This window comes from Pristiophorus japonicus, unplaced genomic scaffold (assembly GCF_044704955.1).
Source record: "Pristiophorus japonicus isolate sPriJap1 unplaced genomic scaffold, sPriJap1.hap1 HAP1_SCAFFOLD_733, whole genome shotgun sequence".
NCBI classification, from domain to species: domain Eukaryota; kingdom Metazoa; phylum Chordata; class Chondrichthyes; family Pristiophoridae; genus Pristiophorus; species Pristiophorus japonicus.
The window spans coordinates 144,504-169,174 of NW_027254649.1; the positions used below are offsets into that span (position 1 = coordinate 144,504).

The 24,671-nt window shown below is 42.4% G+C and overlaps 1 protein-coding gene across 1 annotated transcript in view; it reads left to right on the plus strand.

The window, feature by feature from the left end:
* Positions 1-24,671, plus strand: part of mapk1 (mitogen-activated protein kinase 1) — a 108,679-nt gene that overhangs the window by 52,418 nt on the left and 31,590 nt on the right. Inside the window, exons 2-3 of the mRNA XM_070874240.1 lie at positions 16,640-16,822; positions 17,786-17,975. Coding sequence (XP_070730341.1) covers positions 16,640-16,822; positions 17,786-17,975 — 373 coding nt within the window. The remainder of the gene's footprint in view (positions 1-16,639; positions 16,823-17,785; positions 17,976-24,671) is intronic.

Here is a 24,671-nt window from a genome sequence, read left to right on the forward strand (position 1 = left end):
ACTTCCATTTATGTGTTGTGTGTAATGTTAAAGTCCTTGTGGTGCTTCAGTGTAAGCGTGTGGAAAACTGAGCCAGTTAATGAGATTAAAAGCTTGGTTAAAAAAGAGGATTTTGACAGGGGTTTTCAAGGATGGGGAAGAGGGATTTCCAGAAGGTAAAAGCTCTGCCACCAATGATGAGGCAAAGGAGCAATGAGGATTCTCGAGGCTGGAGTCGGGGACTGAATGTTAAGGGGCAGATATAGGGCTGGAAAGTTTAGTAATGGATTCGAGTAAGGCAATGGAGGAATTTGAAGACTGGGGGGATGACGATTTTAAAGTTAATGTATTGGGGGTGGAGAGTTAATTAGGTCAGCGAGGGCAGGATAGGATGTGGGTAGCACAGTTTTGGACAAGTTGAAGTTTTTAGGAGGGTGGAAGTTGGAAAGCCAGCAAGGAGAACATTGGAGTAGTTGAATCTGGAGGTAACAGAGGCACGAATCAGGGTTTCAGTAGCAGAAGGGTTGAGGTTAAGGGGTGGAGGCAGGAAGTGTTGTGGAGATGGAAGTTTTAGTGACTGGGAGGATATAGGATCATCTCCGGGTCAAACAGCACTAATGTTGTAAATAGTCTGCTTCAGCCTGTGCTGGGGTGGGGGGGGCAGGCAGGGGATGGAGTTGTTGGCAAGGGAACAGTGAGTGTGGCAGGGACTGAAGTCAATGGCTGTGCTCTTCCCATTGTTTACCTGGAGGATGTCTAGGCTTGCAAATGAAGATTGGCCACTTGGATAATGTATCAGGAGGCAGCTGGTGCCTGTGGAATGGTAACTAGAATGAGTCAGCAATGAGGTTGTATAGATTTTTTTGGAGCTCTTTACCGATGCTTTTAAATGTTGGATTTCATGTCAGCAGTATTAACTGATTCAGCTTTGGAATCTGTGACTTATCGGCTGCTTCTCGTGCATCTTGAGCTATTGTATGTTGCACAATTCTGTACCGGACACGCCGATTGATGTAAATGGTTGGTCTGCCAAATCTGAGCTAAGACCTCATCTCGAATCTTAGTTTGTAATTGAATAACCGTTTGTGGTGGAGCTGAAAGGTCAGCCAGGTTTTGGAGTTTGACTTGTCTGCTATTCTGTATTCAATTACCAAGAGCTTTACAAAAAGTCTGATACCGGATCCGTACACTAATGTGATGTGGCTGGGATCAGCATGCAGAATCTGCAGCAAAATGCTTAGGGTTTTTTGCCTAAGGGTATTTCCCTCCCTGTTTTTGTGGTGGTCTCTCTCGTTTCAATCTTTGCATGTTGTGCACCTTTTCCCAGTCAGTGCTCTTTGTACCCAGCCACCTGCAAGTGCCATACATGATTCTCTAGTAGCCTTTGGATCATGGCATACACAAGTCCCTATCCATGGTTAATCTTCCTGTTCTGTGAAGAGCGTCTGACTGTCACTCACCATCATGGGCAGTCCCTCGAATCGAGGATGACTTGCTTCCATGTCAAAAAGTTCACGGGTGTTTCAATGATGGACCTAAAATTCCAGGTCTGAACTAAATCTTGAAGGGTGGAAGATGCTTGTGCTTGGATTTTTTTTTAACGTGTGGCGATCATTGCACACCAGCCACCACACTGGCTTGACAGAGCTAGGTCTTGGTCCAGTAGCAAGGATTAACCAGGACGACTGGAGACTTGCTCTGCTGCACGGACCTAGTGCGCACACATCACAGTGAGGGCTGGCCTGTGCTGCCCCGGGCCCTTGCCTCTTCTGGGCCCCGAACTCCCGCCTCTCCTGGGCCCCGATCACGTTCCTTTACAATCTCTCGTGCTCCTTCACCCGGACCTCGCCGCTCCTTCAGTACCTGCCCAGGCTCCAATCACTGACCTGGACCTTGATGACGTCCCTTTTCATTGCTGTTGCTGTCCTGCTCCAGCACGTGCTGCTCCCTGGAGTGCTACACTGCCATGGTGCTCGCAGGCCAGGGGTCGCGCAGACTGCTGGGCTAGGCCGCCACGCTGCTCCTTCCGCTCCGTGGCCTGCTCCAATGGTGTTCGCAGGCTGGAGGCCGCGCAGACTGCTGGGCTAGGCCGCCACGCTGCTCCTTCCGCTCCCCGGTCTGTCACTCACCATAATCACTTGAGAACCCAAATAATGTCAGGAGCTTGATGTGGAAGAATAATTTGGGCGCACACAACATTTTACCACTGGGCCAATTTAAATGTTAATCTACATTTGGAGTGTCCATATGAATATCAATCAACAATCAACACTACACTACACATATAGTGAAGAGGTGTAAATCACTGACCTGATGCATGGTATTCATAGCTGGTTTAATGCACTAAAAGTATCACTTATTTTGCTCTAATACATTCGGAGAGGCTGTGGGTAAAGTACTGCAGCAGCAAACCTTGACAGTTGCGTTGGTGCGCTTGCAATCACTGCTGTAACGCAAATTCCAAGGGCACAATCAAAATTGAGGCAGTACATTAGGCTGATTAAAATATCAGAGTAGGAGCTGCAGAGTATGTGCACGTTCATCTACTGCCTAAGGAGAATGCGTGCCACTGTGTGCTAATGTGGGGAGCAGTGCATGCAAGGAGCCTGCCAATGACTGGTTAATGACAGTTACCAGCGTCTGAGCCATACAAAGTCGGTGACATTGACTGAAATTGTTCTACTGTGGCTGAGCAGAGCAGGGAAATCAACAGTAGTTGACACCACTTTTGCTGCAGTTGGCAGTTTGTGCCCATGAGCTTAACCATTTTTATCTATATCTACCCCTTTACAGCCAATAACGATATGGCAGCCTATCCCTCTGAGGAGACTCACCCCTTCACTTGCCTCTTGACGATATTAAAGGAGTAAACTTTTCAGCATTAACAGTATCCGTGCTCTCTCTCCATTCTACATCCCCCCCCCCCACTGTGTTGAACTTGAACCAAATACTCTCCTGCTCTAATTCATTCATTTCAAGCATTTCTCGTCTCTTGCAATCTGCAGGCATTTAGAACCCAAGCCTGATGTAGCTTATTGACGACTACTTGATTAACCATGTCACCTTTCCTGCACCATAGGTCTACAGGTGGATATACATTTCCATATACCTTGATTTGGAGATTCCAAAATGTGATGTGGGGTTCTGCATGTCAGACACCTCGCTGACTAAATAAAACCCGAAATAATAAAACCCAAAACTGGATACATTGTACACAATACCTCTTCGATTTAATTTTGGTCTTATTTTTCAAAGTATGGTAATTTAATGCTTTTATCAGCTAGTAATGGCACACAGAAATTTTAGATTCTCTTAAATGAGGATAATTGCTCGGATTCATTTTCGCTTTGTGCTTTTTTTCATGTCAATTCTTGAGTAAATTGTATAAATTCGAAACCCTTTCCTTGCTGCAGTGCGATCCTTCTGTATCAGAAGATTGAATAGTGGATAAAACTCAAACAATCCTGCAGCAATAAGCTGGTGCATTGCAGAGAGAGAGAGTACATTTAAAGCAATAAGATCTAGTCTGCCTCAATGGCTCATCTAGTTGTCAATATTTGAGTGATGCCTACCAGGCAACTCCCAGATTTGATTGCTGGTTGATTTTGAATGAGCTGATCTTAGCTGGAGGCTGAAATGAAATTTAAATAGGAGAGGATAGGGTACCGCAGTGGACTTTATTGTCCCTGGGTTAAGGAGGGGGAAATTGACCAGGGCTCCCATCTCTATCAATTGCTCCTACTGGAAGTGCGAATGCATGGACTCGAGGTGAGGTCAGGATTGTGGCGCTCCTGTGACTCAGTAGCTTGCTGACATGCTCATTGAATTATATCTCAGCAAGAAGTCAATATCTTCAGAACAGGGTGTGGTGTGGGGAGGGGTGGGGTGAATAAATTGCTTTCGCTATGAATAGTGTATACATTTTTAACATTTGCTTAAAGATTTAGTATCCTGTAATTTGTAAATGCAAATGTGCAAGAGCAGAATTGATGCAGCTAGACCAGTGATCAAACAGAAACCATTGTAACTGTATTTAGTTTACTGGATATGTCTAACCTTGTCTCGACTGCCTAGACTTTGAAAGTGGTAGATTGAACATTATCAGACAATGGCTTAGGATATAAACTATGGAATGTTTTATTTAAAAAAGGTTGATAGATCATAATAGACAATAGAGCAAATTACATTAGTTGACAGAACTTTACCTACACCACCTCTGTGAAATAACTACCAATACAGTCCTTGGTTAACTTAATAATTAATACAAGATTTGCATCTGAAACATAACTTGTACCATAGGGTTTAGTTAGGCAAGAGTGCGTAGCCCCTGTCTCAATGACCTCTGGAACAACTGCACAAGGCTGGCAGAGGTGTCCCTGTATGCTGCAATGCCAATGGCCACCCACTGGAATGCTAGCAGATTCCATCTACAGCAATTGGATTTATATAGCACCTTTTAATATAGAAGAATCTCCCAAGGGGCTTTGCAGAAGCATAATTGGATAAAATAAAAATTGACATTGATTCAAAGAAGGAGATATTGGATGGGTTAAAAGCTTGGTCAGAGGTAGGTTTTAAGAAGGGTCTTAAAGGAAGAGAGAAAGGTGGATAGGCAGAGGTTTAGCGAGGGAATTCTGGTGTTTAGGGCCTAGACTGCTGAAGGCATGCCATTTAATGGAAGGGAGCGGGGGATGCACAAGCGGCCAGAGCAGGAGGAGCACAGTTATTGGAGGGTTGTAATTTCTTATGTGGCTCAGTGTCAAATTTATTTGTTTTGTCTTCTAACACTGCTGTGAAGCGCCTTGGGACATTTTATGTTAAAGGTGCTATATAAATAAAAGTTGTTGTTGCAGAGGAGTATACAGAGATGGTGAGGGGCCAGGCCATGGAGGGATTTGAACACACTATTTTCTGGAGTAACCATCCCCTAACTTGAGTGCTGTTTGTCCTATCCACTGCAGACCTTAGTATCAGGATGGTACTGCTGCAACCCTGCTAGTTGATGTGGGCAGTATGATGTGAAATCGAATGATAGATGAAGGTTTTGTCCTTTGAACTTGGCAAATAAATTTCAACACCAATAAGTGAGAGGTATTGTATTTTACTTGGAAAGCAATAATCTAAATGGGGTAGAGGAGCAAAGGAATCAGTACAAATACACAAATTACTAAAAGTTGTGACTCAGGTTAATAAGGCCATAAAAAAGGCAAACAAAGCACTAGGGTTTATTTCTAGAGGGATAGAATTAAAAAGTAGAGAAGTTATGCTAAACTTGTTTCGATTCTTAGACCACACTTGGAGTACTATGTATAATTCTGATTGCCATAATTATAAAAAGGATATAAAGGCACAGGAGAGGGTGCTAAAAAGATTTACAAGGATGATACCAGAAATGCGAAGTTATATCTGTCAAGAAAGAATAAACAGACTGGTTACTTGCTGAGGGGTGTCCTAATAAAACTCTTTAAAATTATGAAAAGTTGTGAGAGTCCACACTTGTGGGGAAGAGCAAAACTAGAGGCCATCAATATAAGTTAGTTACCAAGAAATGAAATCAGGAATTCAGAAGATGCTTCTTTACCCAGAGAGTGGTGAGAATGTGAAACTCGCTACCACGGAGTGGTTGAGGCGAATAGCATAGATACATTTAAGGAATGCTTGATAAGCATATGAAGGAGAAGGGAATAGAGGGTTATGCTGGCAGTTAGATGAGGAAAGACAGGAGAAGGCTCGAGTGGAGCATAAACGAGCATGGACTGGTTAGGCCGAATGGCCTGTTTCTGTGCTGTATATTCTATGTACAGGTACAACCTCCGAAACAGAAATCCAACGTCCCGAATCCGGGCCGAGTTTTGTGTTTTTCCAGATTTCGGAGACTGGGACAGCGGCTGCAGGGTTGATTTGGGCCACGAAGCCAACAAGGACAGATGCTGTGGGTGATTGAGGTCTGGATGCCGACGGGGACATTGGGGGTGGGGGGGGGGGAAATTGAGGTCTGGATGCCGATGGGGACAAAGAGGAGTCTAACAGCAATCCAGCGGTCGGCGCTTTGGATTCAGAGTGCCTCTTGTATCTTTTGCAGTGAGAGTTGTTTGGGAGTGCCGGTGAATGTGTCTGTGTTTTTTGGGAGTGTTGTTTGTACAGGTTTCACTGCTATGCAGTGCTGTGCTTTTGGAATTTGTGTGCCGTTTATATCACTGCTGTCAGGGGAATGTCCAGTTTTCAGAATGGATTCCGGACATCGACTCATGCGATCTGCACGGTGTCCAGTTTTCAGAACATTCCAGATTTCGGACGCTCTATCTGTAACTTGGTTAAAATGCTGTTTAGTGGATTCTTCCCTAAAACCAATTCTAATGCAGGATAATTCCTTAAGAAATAAAACTTGCATTCATTTGGCATCTTTCATGTCCTCATGACATAACAAAACACTTCACAGCCAGTGAATTACTTTTGAAATAGTGTTGCTATGCAGGAAAATGTCAGTAACTTGCATGCAGTAAGTTCCCACAACCAGCAGTGGTAATGTTGATTGTAACAATTGGAGAGCTCACCAGCTTCTCTTTGTATAGTGCCATGGGATCTTTTATATCCACCGTATCAGGCAGATTGGGCCTTGGTTTAACATACAAAAGACAGTACCTCCAATCACGCAGCAGTCCCTCAGTGCTGCGCTGTTGTCAGCCTGGATTATGCAGGTTGAATCCCCCTAATCCGGCACCCTCAGGACCTGGTCTTTCCCCAATGAGGGATTTTGCCGGATGAGTGGTGACGTGTTTGGATGGACTGCGCCTTTAAGTCCTGTTTTTTATAAATTCGTAGCCAATCGTTTCCAATTCTTTGTCAAGTCACAAACGCCAGAGGTCACCCTGCACCAGTCAAGGATCACTCTGTGCCAATGCTCTTAGCCAAAAGGCCTAGAGCCACTGCACCGTTCCTGGAAGTACTGCAATACCAGGTTCGTGCCATGGAGGTGGATGGGTCAGGTCCCCCACACACCTCCGTGGAGGTGGATGGGTCAAGCCATCCCACCCACCTCCTGTTTACAAAAATGTAAGCATATACCTTCCTGACCAGGGAGAAACCACCCGGAGGTCATGGTGGCTGGTCAGGTTAGTTATGCAGATCTTATGCTGGGGTGAGTATGTGTGCATGCTGATTGGCTGGACCGACAGCCAGTCAGCCAATCAGTGTGCAGGGGGCCCCGAAGAGTTGGCCCGCCCCCCCCCCCCCCCCCCCACCCGGAGGAAGCGATGTGGGGAGGAGTGGCCAGCCCGAGGACTATGGCTGCAAAAGTTCCAGTAGGGTGATGAGGAGACAGCTGATTGAGGAGAAAGATTATATTGATGAGCATACTGGGTGGTTGATGCTGAAACACAATTATTTCACAAGACCACAAGATAATTAAGGATGAGGAAGACCATTCAGTTCCTCTTTCATCTATCAAGAAAAAAAACCTGAAGTGCCCTCCAATGCAGCATCCAGTTGTTTAAATTATTTCACAGATCTTGTTTCCACTCTATTCAGAAGTTGATTTCATGTACTGATCACTTTTAAATTAATGTTCTGGATTTATCTCTACCATGCAGTAAGGTCACCTCTACGATGTCTTGTTCAAGGCTGAAAAGCCCAAGATTCTCCAGTCTTGCCTTATAACTCAGATCATCAACACGAGCGATCAGCTTTGTAGCTCCTTTTAGGGCTGCTTCCAGCATGTACCTTGGTGACCAGACTGGACACAGTACTGAAGGTGTGGTTTGACCACAGTATTGTACAGTTTGATCGTCACGGCTTCCTCTGATTTGTGCTCTACTGCTTTGGCGATATAGTGAAGCATTCTATTGGCTTTGTTGACTTCTACTTGGTTGAATATTAATCTATTAGATTCCTCAATTTCAACATAATTCATAGAATGCATGTCACCCATTTTTCTTTCATATACAGAACATTTTAATGTTAAATTTCATATGCCATTTTTCTACTGCTTACAGATTTTGTCCAGCTTATTCTGTAATTTGAGTTGCGGCTGTCTACCCTAATAGTCCCTGCACCTCCGGAAACTATAAACTATCAAAACATGCTAATCAGGATCATCTAAATTAATTTAGGATGATTGTCCATTTTCATGGTGATCTTTGCTTGCTATGTTCCTTGTGTCTCTGATACCAATGTATAGTTTGTTCAATCCAGTTTATTCTATCCCTAGCTAAATTGGCTAGCTCTAGAACTAGAACTCTTAGTTAAGCTAGGGATAAAATATACTGGATGAGTGATCACGAAAGTACTGGAGGGGTTTGGATATGATTTCGAAGTTATAGTCTAGTCATCTGAGAGCCTTAAAATTCCGTAAGTATTTCATATTTGTGTGTAGCCTAGGTATTTATTGTTTTGGAGCTTTGCTGTTGGAGTTTTACTTGACTTAGTGATTTCTGTCATTGTCATGCTGTTTAGCAGTATATCACATGATAGGAAATTAAGCTATTTTGCAATTGTTACAATAAAATTATGGAGTCAGGAAATTAGGTTTTTCAGACAGGAAATTAGGTTTTGGTGAGAATGCTACTGCTGTAAAGATGTAAAATAGAAAATTGTATATTACAAACAGTCCCATATAAAGCTCTGCAATGGGGTTAGTCTTGGATGTAGCTATTCTTGATACCTGGAAAATGAGGTGCACAGGAGCTGGTAGATGTTTCTCCAGCTGGAGATTAGTTGCTCTTTGTGGAACATAGGAACAGAAGTAGTAGGACATTCAGCCCCTCTAGTCTGTTCCGCAATTCAATTAGATCATGCCTGCCTGATTAGTATCTTAACTCCATCTGCTCGTCTTGTTTCCGTAACCTTTGATACCCTTGCATAATGAAAAAATCTATTAATCTCAGTTTTGAAATTTTCAATTGACCTAGGCTCAACAATCTTTTTGGGGGCGAGAGTTCCAGATTTCCACTACCCGTTGAGAAGTACTTCCTGACATCACATTCCCTGAGCAGCCCGCCCTTTGTTCTGGATGACCCCATATACAGTAGCAAGAGTCTGATAGCAGGTTGCCTGTCTTCAGTGCATGACATGAAGAAATAAATATGACAATCCCCCAATTCAATAATAGCCTGTTTCTAAAATGAAGACTCTCTGTTTGGCGTCCATTTGGTCTCCTTCGTAATTAGCTGCAGTTAATCCGACAGTGTTTTGATCAAATATGGCTGATTTGCTGAGCGTTCTTGCTTTGTTACCAATTGATTGGAATGCTGTGTGGAAACCTGCCTATCCCACGTGTGTATGTCGCAGTTTGGCTTTCAGCAAAAACAGCTTTGATGCTTTCTAAAACGGAAATTAGTTCAAATGTCAGCAGCAACAGCTGTAATTAAACGCTGCATGAATGTGTGGCAGACCTTTTAATTGCTGATCAGAACTTTGGCAGCGTGGTATTTCCATGACACATCTCTCCTTTGTCGCTCTCCCTCTGTAAATGAAATGGATGAGGTGTAATAAATTTATCATACCGAGATGCTCATTGAAAAACTCCTATCTTGATAGCCACATAAATGTGAATGGACAAAGCTGTTCCAACAGGCTTAGACGAATCCCAGAAGTATGTTTTGGCTCCTTGCTTGTGATTTGTGGATAAGGATGGGAAATTGATGCGCAAATTGAAATATTTTGACGGTGGGAATAAATAGAGATGAGGGGTGGCCATTCAGCCCAGCTTCCTTATCCCATCCTGCAGGCCCATGTACAAAACTCAGACCATTTAATCTCTGTCCTCCCTGTAACCCTTTTAAGCTTCATGTTGTACAGATGTGGATTGGGAGTGCCTTTGCCAGTGTTTTCTCCTCTGCTGGGGTTGCTGTATCTAACAGTACAATTCCAAGAACACCAGCAATTCTTTGGTAGCTTACCCAAGTGGCAATTCATGCGTGAGCAGAGACAGAGAGTATTGACAGGTGTTTGCCTGACTTTGATCTTCCTTGCCTGATCTCAACGCACTTGTCCTTTTTGGGAAGAGTTCTTTTTAAACCTTTCCCCCAATTGCTGCTGTGGTTGAGATCTGTTAGCTCAGCACAAGCTGTAAATTGAACCTGCACCCTTGTAGTCTGTATGGTTGAGTACCAACCTCTGTTGGTGCCTTTATCCACTGACCCATTGGGAAGCCCATCAATTCGGAGTTCTTCAACCCAGTCTGTGTCCAGTGCTCGAGACATCAATCTTATTTGCTGATTGTATCCTAGCAGTGCCTGTATTTCTATGGTAGCTTTTAATTAAAGCACCTTTCTGGTATCTACCCAGAGTGGTTGTATAATTAAATAATGCCCATTTAAAAGATAGTCACGGCTTGAGAATAAAGTGGTTTGTTAGTTGATCTTTACATTTCGCAACAATATCCTAATGAACGCACCTAACAATACTGATTGGTGTCATTCCACTTTTTAAACTGAGCCCATCCACTGACTTCAAACATGAGCACAAGCTGAGATTGGATTTGGTGTGGAGGAAACATTAGGATGAGCTTAGTGTGCTTTGTGCAGTAGATAGTCCGATAGACGCTTACTCTTGTTCCAAACTGACAACTGAGGTTTGCTTGTCAACCTGATCTGTATCCAGTTTGCTGTTTTGGGCCGTTCTTTGTTGTAGATTGTATAGCCCACAGTTCAATTTTCACTAGTCTGTTCAGAAAAACCACAGAATGTGTGCAGTTGAGGCCTGGCCATCACCAGGACGTGTCGATGCGCACATATATCTGTAAGGAGTTGTTTGGACTATCTACTGCATAAAGAAGCGCACTAAGCAAAAAGCTCATCCTAATATCTATCTCCACACCAAATCCAATCTCAACTTGTGCTCATGTTTGAAGTCAGTGGATAGGCTCAGTTTAAAAGTGGAATGACTCCAATTGGTATTGTTAGCTGCGTCCATTAGGATATTGTTGCAAAATTTAAAGATTAACCAACAAACCAGTTTATTCTTGAGCCGTGTATATCTTTAAAACAGGCATTGTTTAATTTATACAACCAGAAAGGTGCTTTAATTAAAAGCTACCATAGTATTATGGGCACTGCTCGGATACGATCAGCAAATAAGATTATTGTCTGGAGCAGTGGATGCAGAATTGGTTAGTAACTGAGGTTACTACCCATGAGGGGCGAGTTGTGGTTTTGAAAGTATTTCTTTGCAACGTTGATTAAGGCAGGCTGTGCACTTAATTGGATTTGCTGAATTTGATACTTCGTGTTTTTTGTGCTTTGTGCTAGTTTTTAATTGTCGTCTGATACTTCTGTGGGAAATGTGCAAAATTGCTTTCTGTTGAACAAATAGGGAAGTGGGATGATATATTGTGCCTGTGGAACAGGCGTGTAGTGGCTTTGCAGAGACCGAATGTGCAATGGTATAACTCAGGGCTCTGCAAACACTCCCAAGGTAATCTAATAAAGTTCCTCAAATTTGGCTAATCCACTCACTGAAATGGCTGGTGGATTGAGCAGCACTGTGCTACATAGGGGCAACACAATTCTGTTTCCATCTCTAAGCTTCATGTGGCACAGGGTGGATAAGGGAGGGTGGGGTTTGTCAATTCTAAAATGGTCGTAAAAGGTGAGCACTATGGGAGCTTGTGTATTGTCTCTGTCAGAATATAAAGTAAATTGGATGAACTGAACAAGTCATCGAGGAAGACTTGCTTCCACTCAGTGAGTTCTTAGCTCACTGAACAGTCCAATCTGGGAATTACAGACTGTCACAGGTTGGACAGATAGTCATTGAAAGAAAGGGTGGGTGGGACTGGTTTGCCACGCACTCCTTCCGCTGCCTGCGCTTGGTTTCTGCATGCTCTCAGCAACGAGACTCGAAGTGCTCAACGTCCTCCTGGATGCATTCCCTCCACTTAGGGCGGTCTTTGGCCAGGGATTGCCAAATGGCACACAGTCTGCATTGGCGGGATTGCCAAATGGCACACAGTCTGCATTGGCATCCTGGTCTAAGACAAAAAATGACCAGTTGCACTCTTGTTTTTCAATGGGGAAACACATTTACTTTCGACCCTTCACTAATTGAATTGCTAAACATGCTGCAAATGTTCAATTATATTGAGAAAAACATTTCCCCCCCCACACCCCTGTGGGAACAATCTCTCGTTATTTAAATGAAACTACTGTATTTGTTAGAAATTGTCCCCTCTGCTCAGCCTTCCCCGTTACGTATCGTATGTAATCTTGATATTGCTGCTTCAGCTTTGCTTTGACCAGGGGAGTTTGGGCTTAGAGTGTAATCAGTGAAGCAGCAATGCTACCAGGGTGGTAGAAATCCATTGGTGACCTTGATGCATATTTGGTGAGCCTCTAGTCTGTAGATAATCAGCTTTTGGAGATCTGTACATGCGAGTGTGGATTTTGTGCAATTGATCACCATCTTGTACATATTTGAGGCTCTAAGCTAGGCAGAAGACGGCTAGGCTGAGATTACCATCAGTGCTTGCAATCCATGCTGTTTGGAATATGTAACAGTGCCTCGGAGTCCCTGTTTCCACTTCCCACTGTTGGTTCATACTGACTGAAAATTTTAAAAATGCAAATATAAGTGTTCAGCTCCTGCAGGTCAATGCCAGCAACTTTGTGAAGGTAAAGGAACTGCCTGAGCACTTGTGTGCGAATGACCTGCTTTAAACAGTAATTGTGCATAGTGCAGAGAATGGTCTGCATATGTTAGGACCTTCCTCTGCTACCACTGACTTATGGGGCTGTTTACATGTGAGCCATTTCATCTGAAACATGATGTTGACATGATTATCATTCCATCTGGTAGTAAAATAGCTGGGTTTCCTGCAAAAGTTAACCCTGAAATTGAGATACTGAATTGTGCAAATGCAGAGGTTTGTCAGTAACTGCGGAGGAAAGAACGGTTTAATATTCTAGGTGAGATCCTTCAGAATTAGTGAAGGGTTACACACTCCATGATGGCCTGCATTTTCTCCAGCTGCTGATCGATCTGTTAAATATTTCCAGCGTTTCCTGTTCATTTATTTAACTGGTCGATCAGCAGTGGGAGAAAAGGCAGGCCATCATGGAGTGTCTCTTCAAACAATCGGATTGAAGAATCCTCTCAGACACGGAGTCTAAACCAGGAAGTAAAAATTAGAATATTTAATTCACTGTAAAATTATGTACAGGAAGAGAAATAGAGAGGCAAAGATTAGATTAAGGGGGGAAAGAAGCAAAAGTTTTTTTTTAATTCAATTTTATTTTTAACAAATCTCCAACAATTAAATTCTGAAGGCACGAGACTCCACACTTCTAAAATTAAATTTTCAGTGCCAGACAGATGGTTTGGCAGTAACCATGCAGTTAAAAATTCACTTACACTTGAATGCACCAGCCCTAACTTTATCTGGCATGTTTAATGGGTAAGTACAGCAACTTCACGGCCCTTGCATGGATTTCAATGCCCAGTCCATCGGCGAAGTAATGGCGGAGCACAGCTTGTGGGGGAGCAGGGCAAATCGGACAGCAACTTCCAGATTTGCGCATTTAACTGTGCACGTGCAGACACAGTAGTTGCTGTCCAATTTACTCCATAATAACGGTTAACGTTGATAGTCTCACCGTTATTCCCATCATAAAATCCGGGCCATTGTCATGGTCTGGGTTACAGCCTAGGTCTTGGTAGAGTGAGCTAATTCTGCTATCCCCACACTTCACATTTTAACGTGAGGCCATGCATGTGTGTAAAGTGGAGAGGTGATGTCAGAAGGTCCAGCGTGACCTAGCCGCCAAAGCAAGCAGCACAATTACTGGTCCTAGGTAGGCGGGTGGAGGTGAAGAAGAGCCGGTACAAAATGGGTCTCCCTGGCTGGCTGTATAAATTTAAAACTCGTGTTTATTTTAGTGCAGCTGCACACAAGCTTGCAGCACAGAACCCAAAGACCAACATATAAGCAGCTTAAGTTTCCAGCTGTAAACCTCATACACTTTAACCATTCAGTGCCCAGCAGTGCTGACACAGCATTTGACTTGTCAGCTGCATGTTATAGCTTGCTAGCAGTTTATACCTGTGTATTTTTGTCTATGAATGATAGGTGGGCAGTGAAGTCACTAGGCATATTTAGTCTCTTGATACTTGTGCGGTTTCATTTTGCTGCTTAAACCAGTGCAGTTTTTGAATGTGTTGGTATCCTTGTTGCTCTTAATTAGTTGCTTCAAATTGCATGCACTGCTGTCGCTGCCAGTTACAGGTTGGTGATCACCAGTCCTTCAGCCTAATGTTGCATAATATAAAATGCTCCCTCCTGATAGTCTAGTTTAGGCAAAAAGCCAAAATTGTGCTCGTTGGTGTTTGTTGCAGTTCAGCTGATGCAGTACAAATACAAGAAACATTGTGCTTTCCTAGAGAGCAGAGTGAAACCTTACACTGAAAGGTGTTCTGTCTCGGGGTGGGTGCTTGTATTTTTTCTTATGCTATGACTGGGCTACTGCTCAGAAGATTTGAATATTAACTGACCCAGTGACAATCTAGACAGTTTGTCCTCCCTGCAAAATGAGCTTATTCATCCACCTGCCTTTTTGTTGTCCTGTTTCTAAATTATGAAAGTGTAATGCAATAACCCCAGTTGACTTCTTGTTTGGTTTAGGATGATTTCACCCCCCCCCCTAATTTTAGTACATACTGATGTGGATATTTTTGTCCCACTTTTCACCCCTCCTCTCCCAGAGCCACTGACTGGTTGCGACACAGTTTCACAGGTGTTGGTAGACATATGGTATCTTGTCCACATAGACATTTTTCATGTGAGTTAAGAGCTGAGGTCCAAAGGTGCATCATATATGTCCTGCAAGCACCAGCAATCAGCTGACAGCACCTAGAAAGAACATTCTGATTTGTTTGTATGTGCAGTTTGAGATGTGCAAATTAATGAGAATATGGACTTAGACCATGTGTACAGCCCTCGCGGTTCCATGGGATGCACCTAATCAACCCTCAGACCAGAGGCTTGGGCATTCCTGGCCCAGGTGAATGTCAGCAGTGTTTGGTCATTCAGGGCATTGCAAGTGAGCGTGATCCAGACGTGTACACACACACATTCTGCCGTATAGTTAAATTGACTTGGAAGATCCAGATAAGATGCGGTATGTCGAGCGCAATCTAGTTGATGGACAATAGGTTTAGTTTTCTGTGAATGTCAATTTAATTTTCCCCCTTTATCATACTGAGATTCTGGCTATCCTACATAGTTACGAAGGGATCTGAGCAAAAAGGTGCAGGCTGTCTTGTCTCCTGTTTAGACTGTAGAGGAACCAAACTATCAAATTGGACATGGCCAAACTGGACGTGTGCTGCTTTAAATCAGGCGGCCTTGTATTCAAAGGATTTCTGAGGCTGTTTACTGCTTCAGTGGTTGCAACTAAACTGATAAAGTTTCACATTTGCAATAGATTCTGTGGAGTTTAAGCTTCATGCTGAGTGTTATCATTTTCCCCAATGTGTCCCACATTAAAATAGGTTTTAATGTAATTTATTTTTGTTGGTCTGCTTGGCTCAACTGGTAGCACCTTTGCCTCTTAAGTCAAGGTTATGGGTTCAAGTCCCATACCTGGGTCTGGTCTCAAAATCTTAAACTGACACTCTAATGCAGTGCATAGGTGCTGTCTTTCAGGTGAGAAGTTAAGCTGTGGTCTGGTGTACCTGATAAGAGTTCAGGTGAATCAGAAAGATCCCATAGCATCATTCAAAGAAGTCCAGGCTGTTCTGGTGTCCTGGCCAACTCCCTCAACCAATACTAGCAAAAAAACCTAGATTAATTAGTCATCTTTTTGCTATTTGTGGAATCTTGGGCCAAAAATGACTTATTTTCTGCCCTAGTAGTTACTGCACATCAAAGTAATTCATTGTATGCAGATGCCTTAGTTCTGAGACTTAATGAAGTGTTTTATAATATGGAGTCATTAGGACAATGTAATGTCTAACGCTCTCGCTTGCTCTCTCTCTCTCTCTCATTTCCCCCCCCCCCCCCGCAAAAACTTCTTATCTACTCTACAACGTTATCACTTCTCCCCTTCCTCGCCCTATTCCTTTGCTATGAGTAAACAACTACTTTGTTGATCTGCCTCCTCTTGTTCTCCCACCCCCAAGATGAGCTCAGAATTAATTCAGGGGGCCTTTGTCCTCAGACTCCTTTTGTGTAGTTAATTGGTGTACTAGCATTGCTCCCCACTCCGATTGGTTGCGACGCTGGGTGGGCCCTGATCACTCATTGGTCGGTGCAACTGTCACACAGCCCGGACCAAGTGCTCCTCCCGCCCTCGCCCCAGTGCAGACAAAAACTGACATTATTATTTTTAAAAACTGAGTAGTGTGGCGTTGTGCAAAATTGTTTACATCCGGACAGACAAAAATGGAGTAGTAGTATTTTCGATTGGGGCACCCAGTGGTTTAATCTGTCACTCAACTGCTACATCCTTTGTCCTGATACGGTTTTTAAAAGATTTATCCATCATTATCTCTGTCTATCGTAAGATTATGTGGTCTGTTTTTTTTTAAAAAAAATTATTTTTCCATGCCTCTTCTATCCCTGGATATTGTGCGGTTTATTGCTGCGTGTTGCTAGTCTCTAGCAGGGTGCTTGCTTTTTGGCGAACTTGTGTTCCACTCCAGTGAAACGTTCTGTGTGTTTTTACAGCTCAGCCCATGACAACGTGAATAAAGTTCGTGTGGCCATCAAAAAGATCAGCCCTTTCGAGCACCAGACATACTGCCAGCGGACCCTGCGTGAGATTAAAATCCTGCTGCGCTTCAAACATGAGAATATCATCGGCATCAATGATATCATCCGAGCCCCCTCCATTGACCAGATGAAAGATGTGTATCCTAGTTATACAGTAGTTGTTTTCCTATATATCTGAGACTGATTGATGCACAGGGTTAGCACACTGCCCTTTCATCTGCGGAAGACCGGTTTGGATCCAGCCCAGGCTCATGGGATGAAAGTTTCTTCTATATGCTGGCTGTAAGGGTCCTACATGAAAGGAAATGAGCAGTATCTACTCAATTTCTGGTGACTGTGGGCCCAAAGCACATGTATATACATAATTTAGCAATGATTTTTCGATCTTGCCCAGTCATGCAAGGATGGCAGGTGTGGAGTGCTGGGAAAATTCACACTTGTGCAGTGAGGATGCTCTTCTGACCCTGCTATCAAGGCATCCTGTGAGGACAGAATAATGGAGTGTCACTCAGCATCTGCCTTATGCTATACTTGGTCCCAGCATATGATCATTCTGGCAAAATGTTCCATTCCCCAGCATTAACTTCCCTCCCCTTGAATGCATAAGTGCACCCCAGAATCATGAGCATGCAAGTTATCTGACTAAGTCACTAATATCTGAATGCAAATGCTGGTACCATTGTGTCCATCTGTTTGGAGACTGGTGCTGTGCCAACCACTCTGTTCACTGGGTGTAATTCAATAGTTAGTAATACATCGCTGCACCCTCCTTACCAAACCGGAGTGCTGAGTTGATTTGTGACCCACTTAGAGGAATCACTTCTGAGGAATGTTTTTCATTCTGTGTTGGTAATACCTGGAATGTGATTAAAGAGTAAGGTTGTTGGAAGTAAATGGGGAGAAATTTCCATTTGACTTGCATGTTTTACAAAGTCACATTGCAGAGATAAATAGAATGTTACTGGAGCTGCAAGTTTCTTTGAGTTAAATCCTGAATTTTACTGTTAAATCCCTCGGTTTCATTTTTCTTCCGGTTGCATACGTTTTACATGGAATTCCATGTTGAGAATGTTGGTGTGGCTTCCTTGACTTTGTTCCCAGGTACATTGTACAGGACCTGATGGAAACAGACCTGTATAAACTGCTGAAGACTCAGCATCTTAGCAATGATCACATCTGTTACTTCCTGTATCAGATCCTGCGAGGGTTAAAGTACATCCACTCTGCCAATGTCCTTCACCGGGATCTCAAACCATCCAACCTACTGCTCAATACCACCTGTGACCTGAAGGTTAGTGTCATTACATTCCCCTTTTTATTAAAAATTGCACTGCAATTGACAGAAACTAGTGAGAGCGAATGTTTGTGTACCACTAGCTGCTCTGAAGGCAATGCAATCCCATCTGATTGTCCCCTTAGACCTTACAGGAAGTGATTGGCTTTGCAGCGAGTGTGATTAACGTGTGGCTGGAGAAATTATGCAAGAGGGAGGGCTTTAGATTCCTGGGGCATTGACCAATTCTTGGGCAGGAGGAACCTTTTTTAAGTTATTCATTCACAGCGTATGGGCATTGCTGGCAACGCCAGCATTTGATGCCCATCCCTAATTCTGAAGAAAGTGGTGGTGAGCTGCCACCTTGAACCGCTGCAGTCTGTGTGGTGAAGATACTCCCACAGTACTGTTCGGGAGGGAGTTCCAGGATTTTGACCCAACGATAATGAAGGAATACAATATATTTTCAAGTCGGGATGGTGTGTAATTTGGAGGGGAGACCAGAGGTGGTACAAGATAGACGGGTTGCACCTCAACAGTGCTGGGGCCAGTGACCTTGTAGGGAGGTTAACTAGTGCTGCGGGGGAGGGTTTAAACTAATTTGGTGGGGTGGGGGTGGGTGCCATGGTGAAGCATTAGCAAGGAGATACAAGGCGCAGGGAGGACTAGGAGAGACAAAACATTAGAATAAAGAGTAGTTCAGAAATGGGAGAGATCAGACACTGGGAAATGCGAGGCAGATGAAGATGGGCTTTGTGCATTTATGCTCTGTGTGGTAAATAAAATTAGTGAGCTCCAAGCTCAAGTAGTCACATGGGATTATCATATAATGGCAATGACGGAGACCTGGCTCAAACAAAGGGAGGAGTGGGCACTTATTCCTGGCTACAATGTATTCAGGAAAGATGGGGAAGGAAGAAAAGGGAAGGAAGGTGGCAGTATTGATCAAGGATACCGTTGCAGCAATAGAAAGGGATGATTTTGGTTTTGGTTAGATTTAAGGAAAAATAGAAGAGCTGTTCTGCTGCTGGGTGAATATTGTAGGCCACCAGCTAATGGGAAGATAGAGGAGCAAATTTGCAGGAAAATTGCAGAAAGATGAAAGAACTTTAGAGTAGTGATAATGGGGGATTTCAATTCTAATGACTGGGAAAATAACAGTATAAAAGGAAGGGAGGGGTAGAAATTCCTGAAATGTGTACAAGAGAACTTTATTGATTAGTATGTTTCCAGCCCAACGAGATAGGAAGCCGTTGTAGGGAATGAAGATTGACAAGTGGAGCATGTTTCAGTGGGGGAGCATTTGGGAAACAATCTCGTATTGGGGGGTGCTTAGAGTGTGCACCAAAAAAAAACATGCTTGCGCAGAAGAGAAGAAAAAAAAGAAAAATCACTGCATATGCCTCCAAGACCCAGAATTTCATCTTGGCATGGGATCAGTTTTGTTCCAGACTCTCAATTCTTTACAGGTAGGGGAAGGAGGGGGTTTTGGTGAATGGTTTTATAGTTTTATCCTCCGAGTAGGGTGGCAGAGGAATGGTGAGGTGGTGATCAGGTCTTCAACATGGCAGGTCCAAATTCCATTCTTCAATTAGCATCTGCTTTAAAAAAGCAGACAGATAAATGTAATATGCATATTTAAAGCATTTATCCACAAATATCACCAACAGTCATTTCTAAACTATTATGTTATATACTATCGTGTGGAAGTTTTCAAACTATTGCATTTTTGCATAATTCAATTAACTGCTGGTGGTGCAAAATTTGACTGGTTCTTGGGAACCATTTGACAGATCAGTTTAATCATGATGACGTCTTTGTGGGCCGTAACTGCTCCGAACCCCCTCATAGTTATATCCTGTAATGCATAAGTGATCATGCATTGAGTAATATGGTATTTCTTCTGATGTGGTAATCAGACTGCTTTAATGTTAAAGTAAAACCATTTCCATTTTCCACAAGTTTTCAGGTCACTTGCAAGATGTACATGAAGTTGGTACATTTAGTAAGAAACTTTTATCAGTAATTTGTTTTTTTAATATTCAGTAAATGCTGCTGTGATGACTGCATAATTCAACGTAGCAATGGTAAAATAGTCAGGGAGTCCCTTCAGCTGGGGATATTAGCGGGCCAGCATGGATTTCTTTAACTGCGGGTAAGGCTTTTTCCTACGGTGTTTCTAGTCTGTCGATTTAAAAAAATATCATTGATGAGGAAAGTTGGTGTTATGGCGCGTAAGCTACTTTTCAATGTATACCAGTGCCAGAATGTATGGTGGCAAACATTCTGGCGCTGGTAGTTGACGCTGGCGCCCCAACAGTGGGGAATTTTTAAACTAAATGTCTGCACCAGAAAAATCGCTGGGCAAAATTGGGGCCTATGAGTACTTTGCATCTGTCTTTACTAAAGAAGAGGATTCTGCCAATGTCACAGTAAAGGAGGAGGTAGCAGAGAAATTGGATTGGATAAAAATAGATAAGGAGGAAGTACTTAAAAGATTGGCAGTGCTCAAAGTAGAAAAGTTACCCAATCTGGATGGGATGCCTCCTGGGTTACTGAGGGAAGTAAGATTGGAAATTGGCCACAATCTTCCAATCCTCCTTAGATATGGGAGTGGGGCCAGATGACTGGAGGATTGTAAATGTTACACCCCTGTTCAAAAAATGGGAGAGGTTTAAACCCAGTAACCACAGACCAGTCAGCCTTAACGTCAGTGGTGAGGTAATTTTTAGAGAAGTTAATCCAGGACAAAATTAATTGGTGCTTGGAAAAATGAGTTAATAACTGAAAGCCAGCATGGATTTGATGAAGGCAAATTGTGTTTGACTAACTTGATTGTGTTCTTTGATAAAGTAACAATGTTTGAGGATCATGCGGTTGATGTGTATATGGACTTTTGGAGGGCCTTTGATAAAGTATCACATAATCCCTTGGGCGTCAATTTTGCTAATCAGTTTATTAACGGGGCAGTGGTTGCATGGAAACAAAATTGGCTAAGGGACAGAAAGCAGAGAGTAGTGATGAATGGTTGGTTGTTTTTCAGACTGATGAAGTGTTCTGTGGTATCCCCTGGGTCGGTGTTGAGACACTGCTCTTTGATGCATATTAATGAGCTAAAATTGGGTTTACAGGGCATAATAAAGTTTGCAGGTGACAAAACTTAAATGTACTGAACAGTGAGGAGGACATTGACAGACTGGTAGATGAAATATAATACTGAAGTGATTCATTTTGGTACGAAGAATGAGGAGAGGCAATATAAACGCAATGGTACAATCTTAAAGGGGGTGCAGGAAAGAGCGACTTGTACATACACAATTATTTGCAGGTGGCAGGACAAGGTGAGAAGGCTGTTAAAAAGGCAAACAGGATCCTTGGTTTTATAACTAGAGTACAAAAGTAAGGAAGTTGTGCTACACTTTTAAAACATTGGTTAGGCCCCAGCTGGAATATTGTGACCAATTCTGGGCACCAGACTTGAGGAAGGATGTCAAAGCCTTGGAGAGGGTTCAGAGGAGATTTACTAGAATGGTACCAGTGATGAAAGACTTCATTTTGTGGTGAGACTAGAGAAACTGGGATTGTTCTTTTTAGAGCAGAGAAGGTTATGGGGAGTTTTGATAAGAGGACTTCAAAATCAAGAACGGATTTGATGAGTAAATAAGGAGGAACTGTTTCCAGTAGGGTCGGTAACCAAAGCGTGCGGGTTATAAGGTGATTGGCAAAAAAAAAACAGGCGACTTGAGGAAAAAATAATTTATGCGACGAAAGGTATTATGATGTGGAATTCACTGCCTGATAGGGTGGTGGACGCAGATTCAATAACTTCCAAGAGCGAAATAGATAAAAGCTTGAAGTGGAAAAAGTTGCAAGGCGATGGGGATAAAGCAGGGGATTGGGACTAATTGGATAGCTCTTTCAAAGAGCTGGCCGCCTGTGCTGCATCATTCTATGATTGTGACTGCGGGGCACTAAAGTGGATGTAATCTGAAATGTGTAAGTGCCATATTGAAGTTGTTAAAAAATCTCTTTTTTTTTTGCAGTAGTAACTGGGCTAAGTGTGCAGTAACTGAGCGGGTATAATTAGAGCTTCTAGTTTCTTGCCCTTTTTGGTGGTTATTTTTGGCCATTTTGATCCATTTTGATCCATTTTAACCGAATCCTTTTCAGTTCTCTTATCAAGTCCAGAATGAACAGCAAATAGGTTTGATCTTATATGGCTGAAAATCTCTCGTGTTAGCCTATCAGTTTGGGTCAGATTGAGACTAATCCACACCTTAACTCAAGCAAATTATTACAAGTAGAGCATCCGAAATCCAGATACCGTGTAGAGCACGCGAGTCGACGTCCAGAATCCGGAAACCTGTTCCAAAAACTGGACATTTTTTTCACAAGGAATATAAACGGCATAAAATGAAAGTAGTAAAATTTCAGATATGGATATTTGGTATTCTGTAAGTAATCCCTGTCCACCACCACCCCCCAACCCCCCGACACGCACGCACAAAAAATTGCAAAAAATTTTTTTAAATCACAACATTCACAAGACACTTAACTATCAAATCGCTGCAGAAGAATTAAAAAATAAACTGTTTAACTTGCCTTTTTTGCAGGTTTTCATATCTACCGTTCCAAGGGCTGCAATGTAGGTTTTTCCCGGGCATTTTTTTTCTTCCTAACTACAAGTGCACTGTGAGCCAAATTTGAGTCTTGCACGCCGGCGGTCCACTCCCCAGCAGTATTTAAAAACCGCCAGTGCAAGATTTCTCCCAATCAATAGTAATCTAAAACAAGGTTAAGCATAATAAAATATTTATTTTTAAATCACTCCTGCAGTCGCTGTCCCAACTATATTACCCGATTTTGAATCAATCCCTGTCTTGAAATCCGGGAAAACCCGAAACTCGGCCCAGGGTTTTCCAGATTCGGGATGTCTGATTTCTGTTCCGAAATCCGGTAAAAACGGAATGATCTGTCCCGAGGTTTACGGATTTTGGCGGTTGAACCTGTATTGGTATTAGCATTTAAACCAAACCTCTCCGTATAATTAACTCATCTTGCAACTCTGACCTGGTGGGAATTATTCCTTTAGCTTAGCCACAAGCAGTGGTACAATTAAATAAATAAGTTAATACACAAAAATAACTTTTTTAATTGAAGTGACACTTAATTAGCTACTATGTTTGGGGGAATTATCTAATTTATTCTCAGATTAAGGGGGATTTATCTTAATAAACTGGTTTCATACCTAATTAAACTGTCACATTAAAAGTGTGCCATAATTTTTTTTTCAGATCATCAAATGGTAAGCTTTACAGATGTGCAATTTCAAAGGATTTAGAGTTGAGCAGCAGGAATAGTATTTCTAAGTCGATAATCCTTGTGCCTGGACTAATATAGCATTTATAAATGGAAATCCAAGGTATTTTTTTTCTGCGATGTTCGGAATGTACTTTAGCTCTGGCAGTCCTCACTGAACACGCAGGATTCTAAGTGCATGGTTAATGAATTTCAAAAGTTATCTCGACCTGTATCATTCAGCGAATTTCTGACAGACCCGGTCACTAATAGTTTAAATGCATTGCCAACATATCAGAACAACCAAATGTTTAATGAAAATGTTTAATCTCTGATGGCGCCAGCAGCTGAGATTGGATAGACTGGAATGTTTGAGATGTTTCTAACTGTTCCTGTTTTCTGATCTGCCTGTGGTCTCTGCAGTGCTTTGTCATCCTCTTCAGCAGAGCTATAAAAGCTAACCGCCAGTAAGAGGGAATATCGTTCTGTATATACCTCATCAGAAACCACCTCATCCAGCCAGGAGTCAGTAAATAGTCAAACTATTTCTTTGCTTTTCTTTTGGTTTCTCTTTTTAAGTAATTGTTTTATTTTTCAATAAAATGAAGTAACATTTTAAACAGCTGGAAGGTCATAATATAATCCCAGGGTTTGGAGGTTATTTCCTGAATTGGATTACATCCCCTCAAATTTAAGAACTTTTAATAGTACTTATTCAATGAACTAGCAGGACAATATAACTAACTGCAAAGGATATCCACATCACATCAGCAAGAGGATTGCATTTTTTAACTTGAAGGCTTTTTCGGTACGATGTATGATTTTTGTAATAGGTATTTTTAATGGATTTTGAATTTGTATGCATAAGCCAGCAGTTACAAAATTGGGACAGCAACACTGTCTAGTATGTTCTTGCTTACCTGTCTAACGTCATAATCCGTGCTAAGGCATGATCTGATCATATGACCTAATGTCATCCAGCAGTCTCAAGCAGTTACGACTGCTACATAATATTGGGCCCAAGTTTCCACATGATTTGCGCCTGATTTTTAGGAGCAACTGGTGGAGAACGGACTATCTTAGAAATCGCAATTCTCCACTTTTTTTTTTCCTGCAGTTCTAGTCAGGTAGAACAGTTCCACTTTGGAACAGAATTTTTTCTTCAAAAGGGGGCGTGTCCGGCCACTGACGCCTGATTTCAAAGTTTCCACAGTGAAAACGTACTCCAAACTAACTTAGAATGGAGCAAGTGAAGATTTTTGTAGAACTGAAAAAACCTGTTCTACACATTAAAAAATCATGCGCAGGTTACAAATTAGGCGTCCAGAACGAGGTGGGGGGGGGGGGGGAGGGAAGTCATTAAATTCTATAATAAATCCTTATTTATACTTATACAAATATTATACAAATAAATCC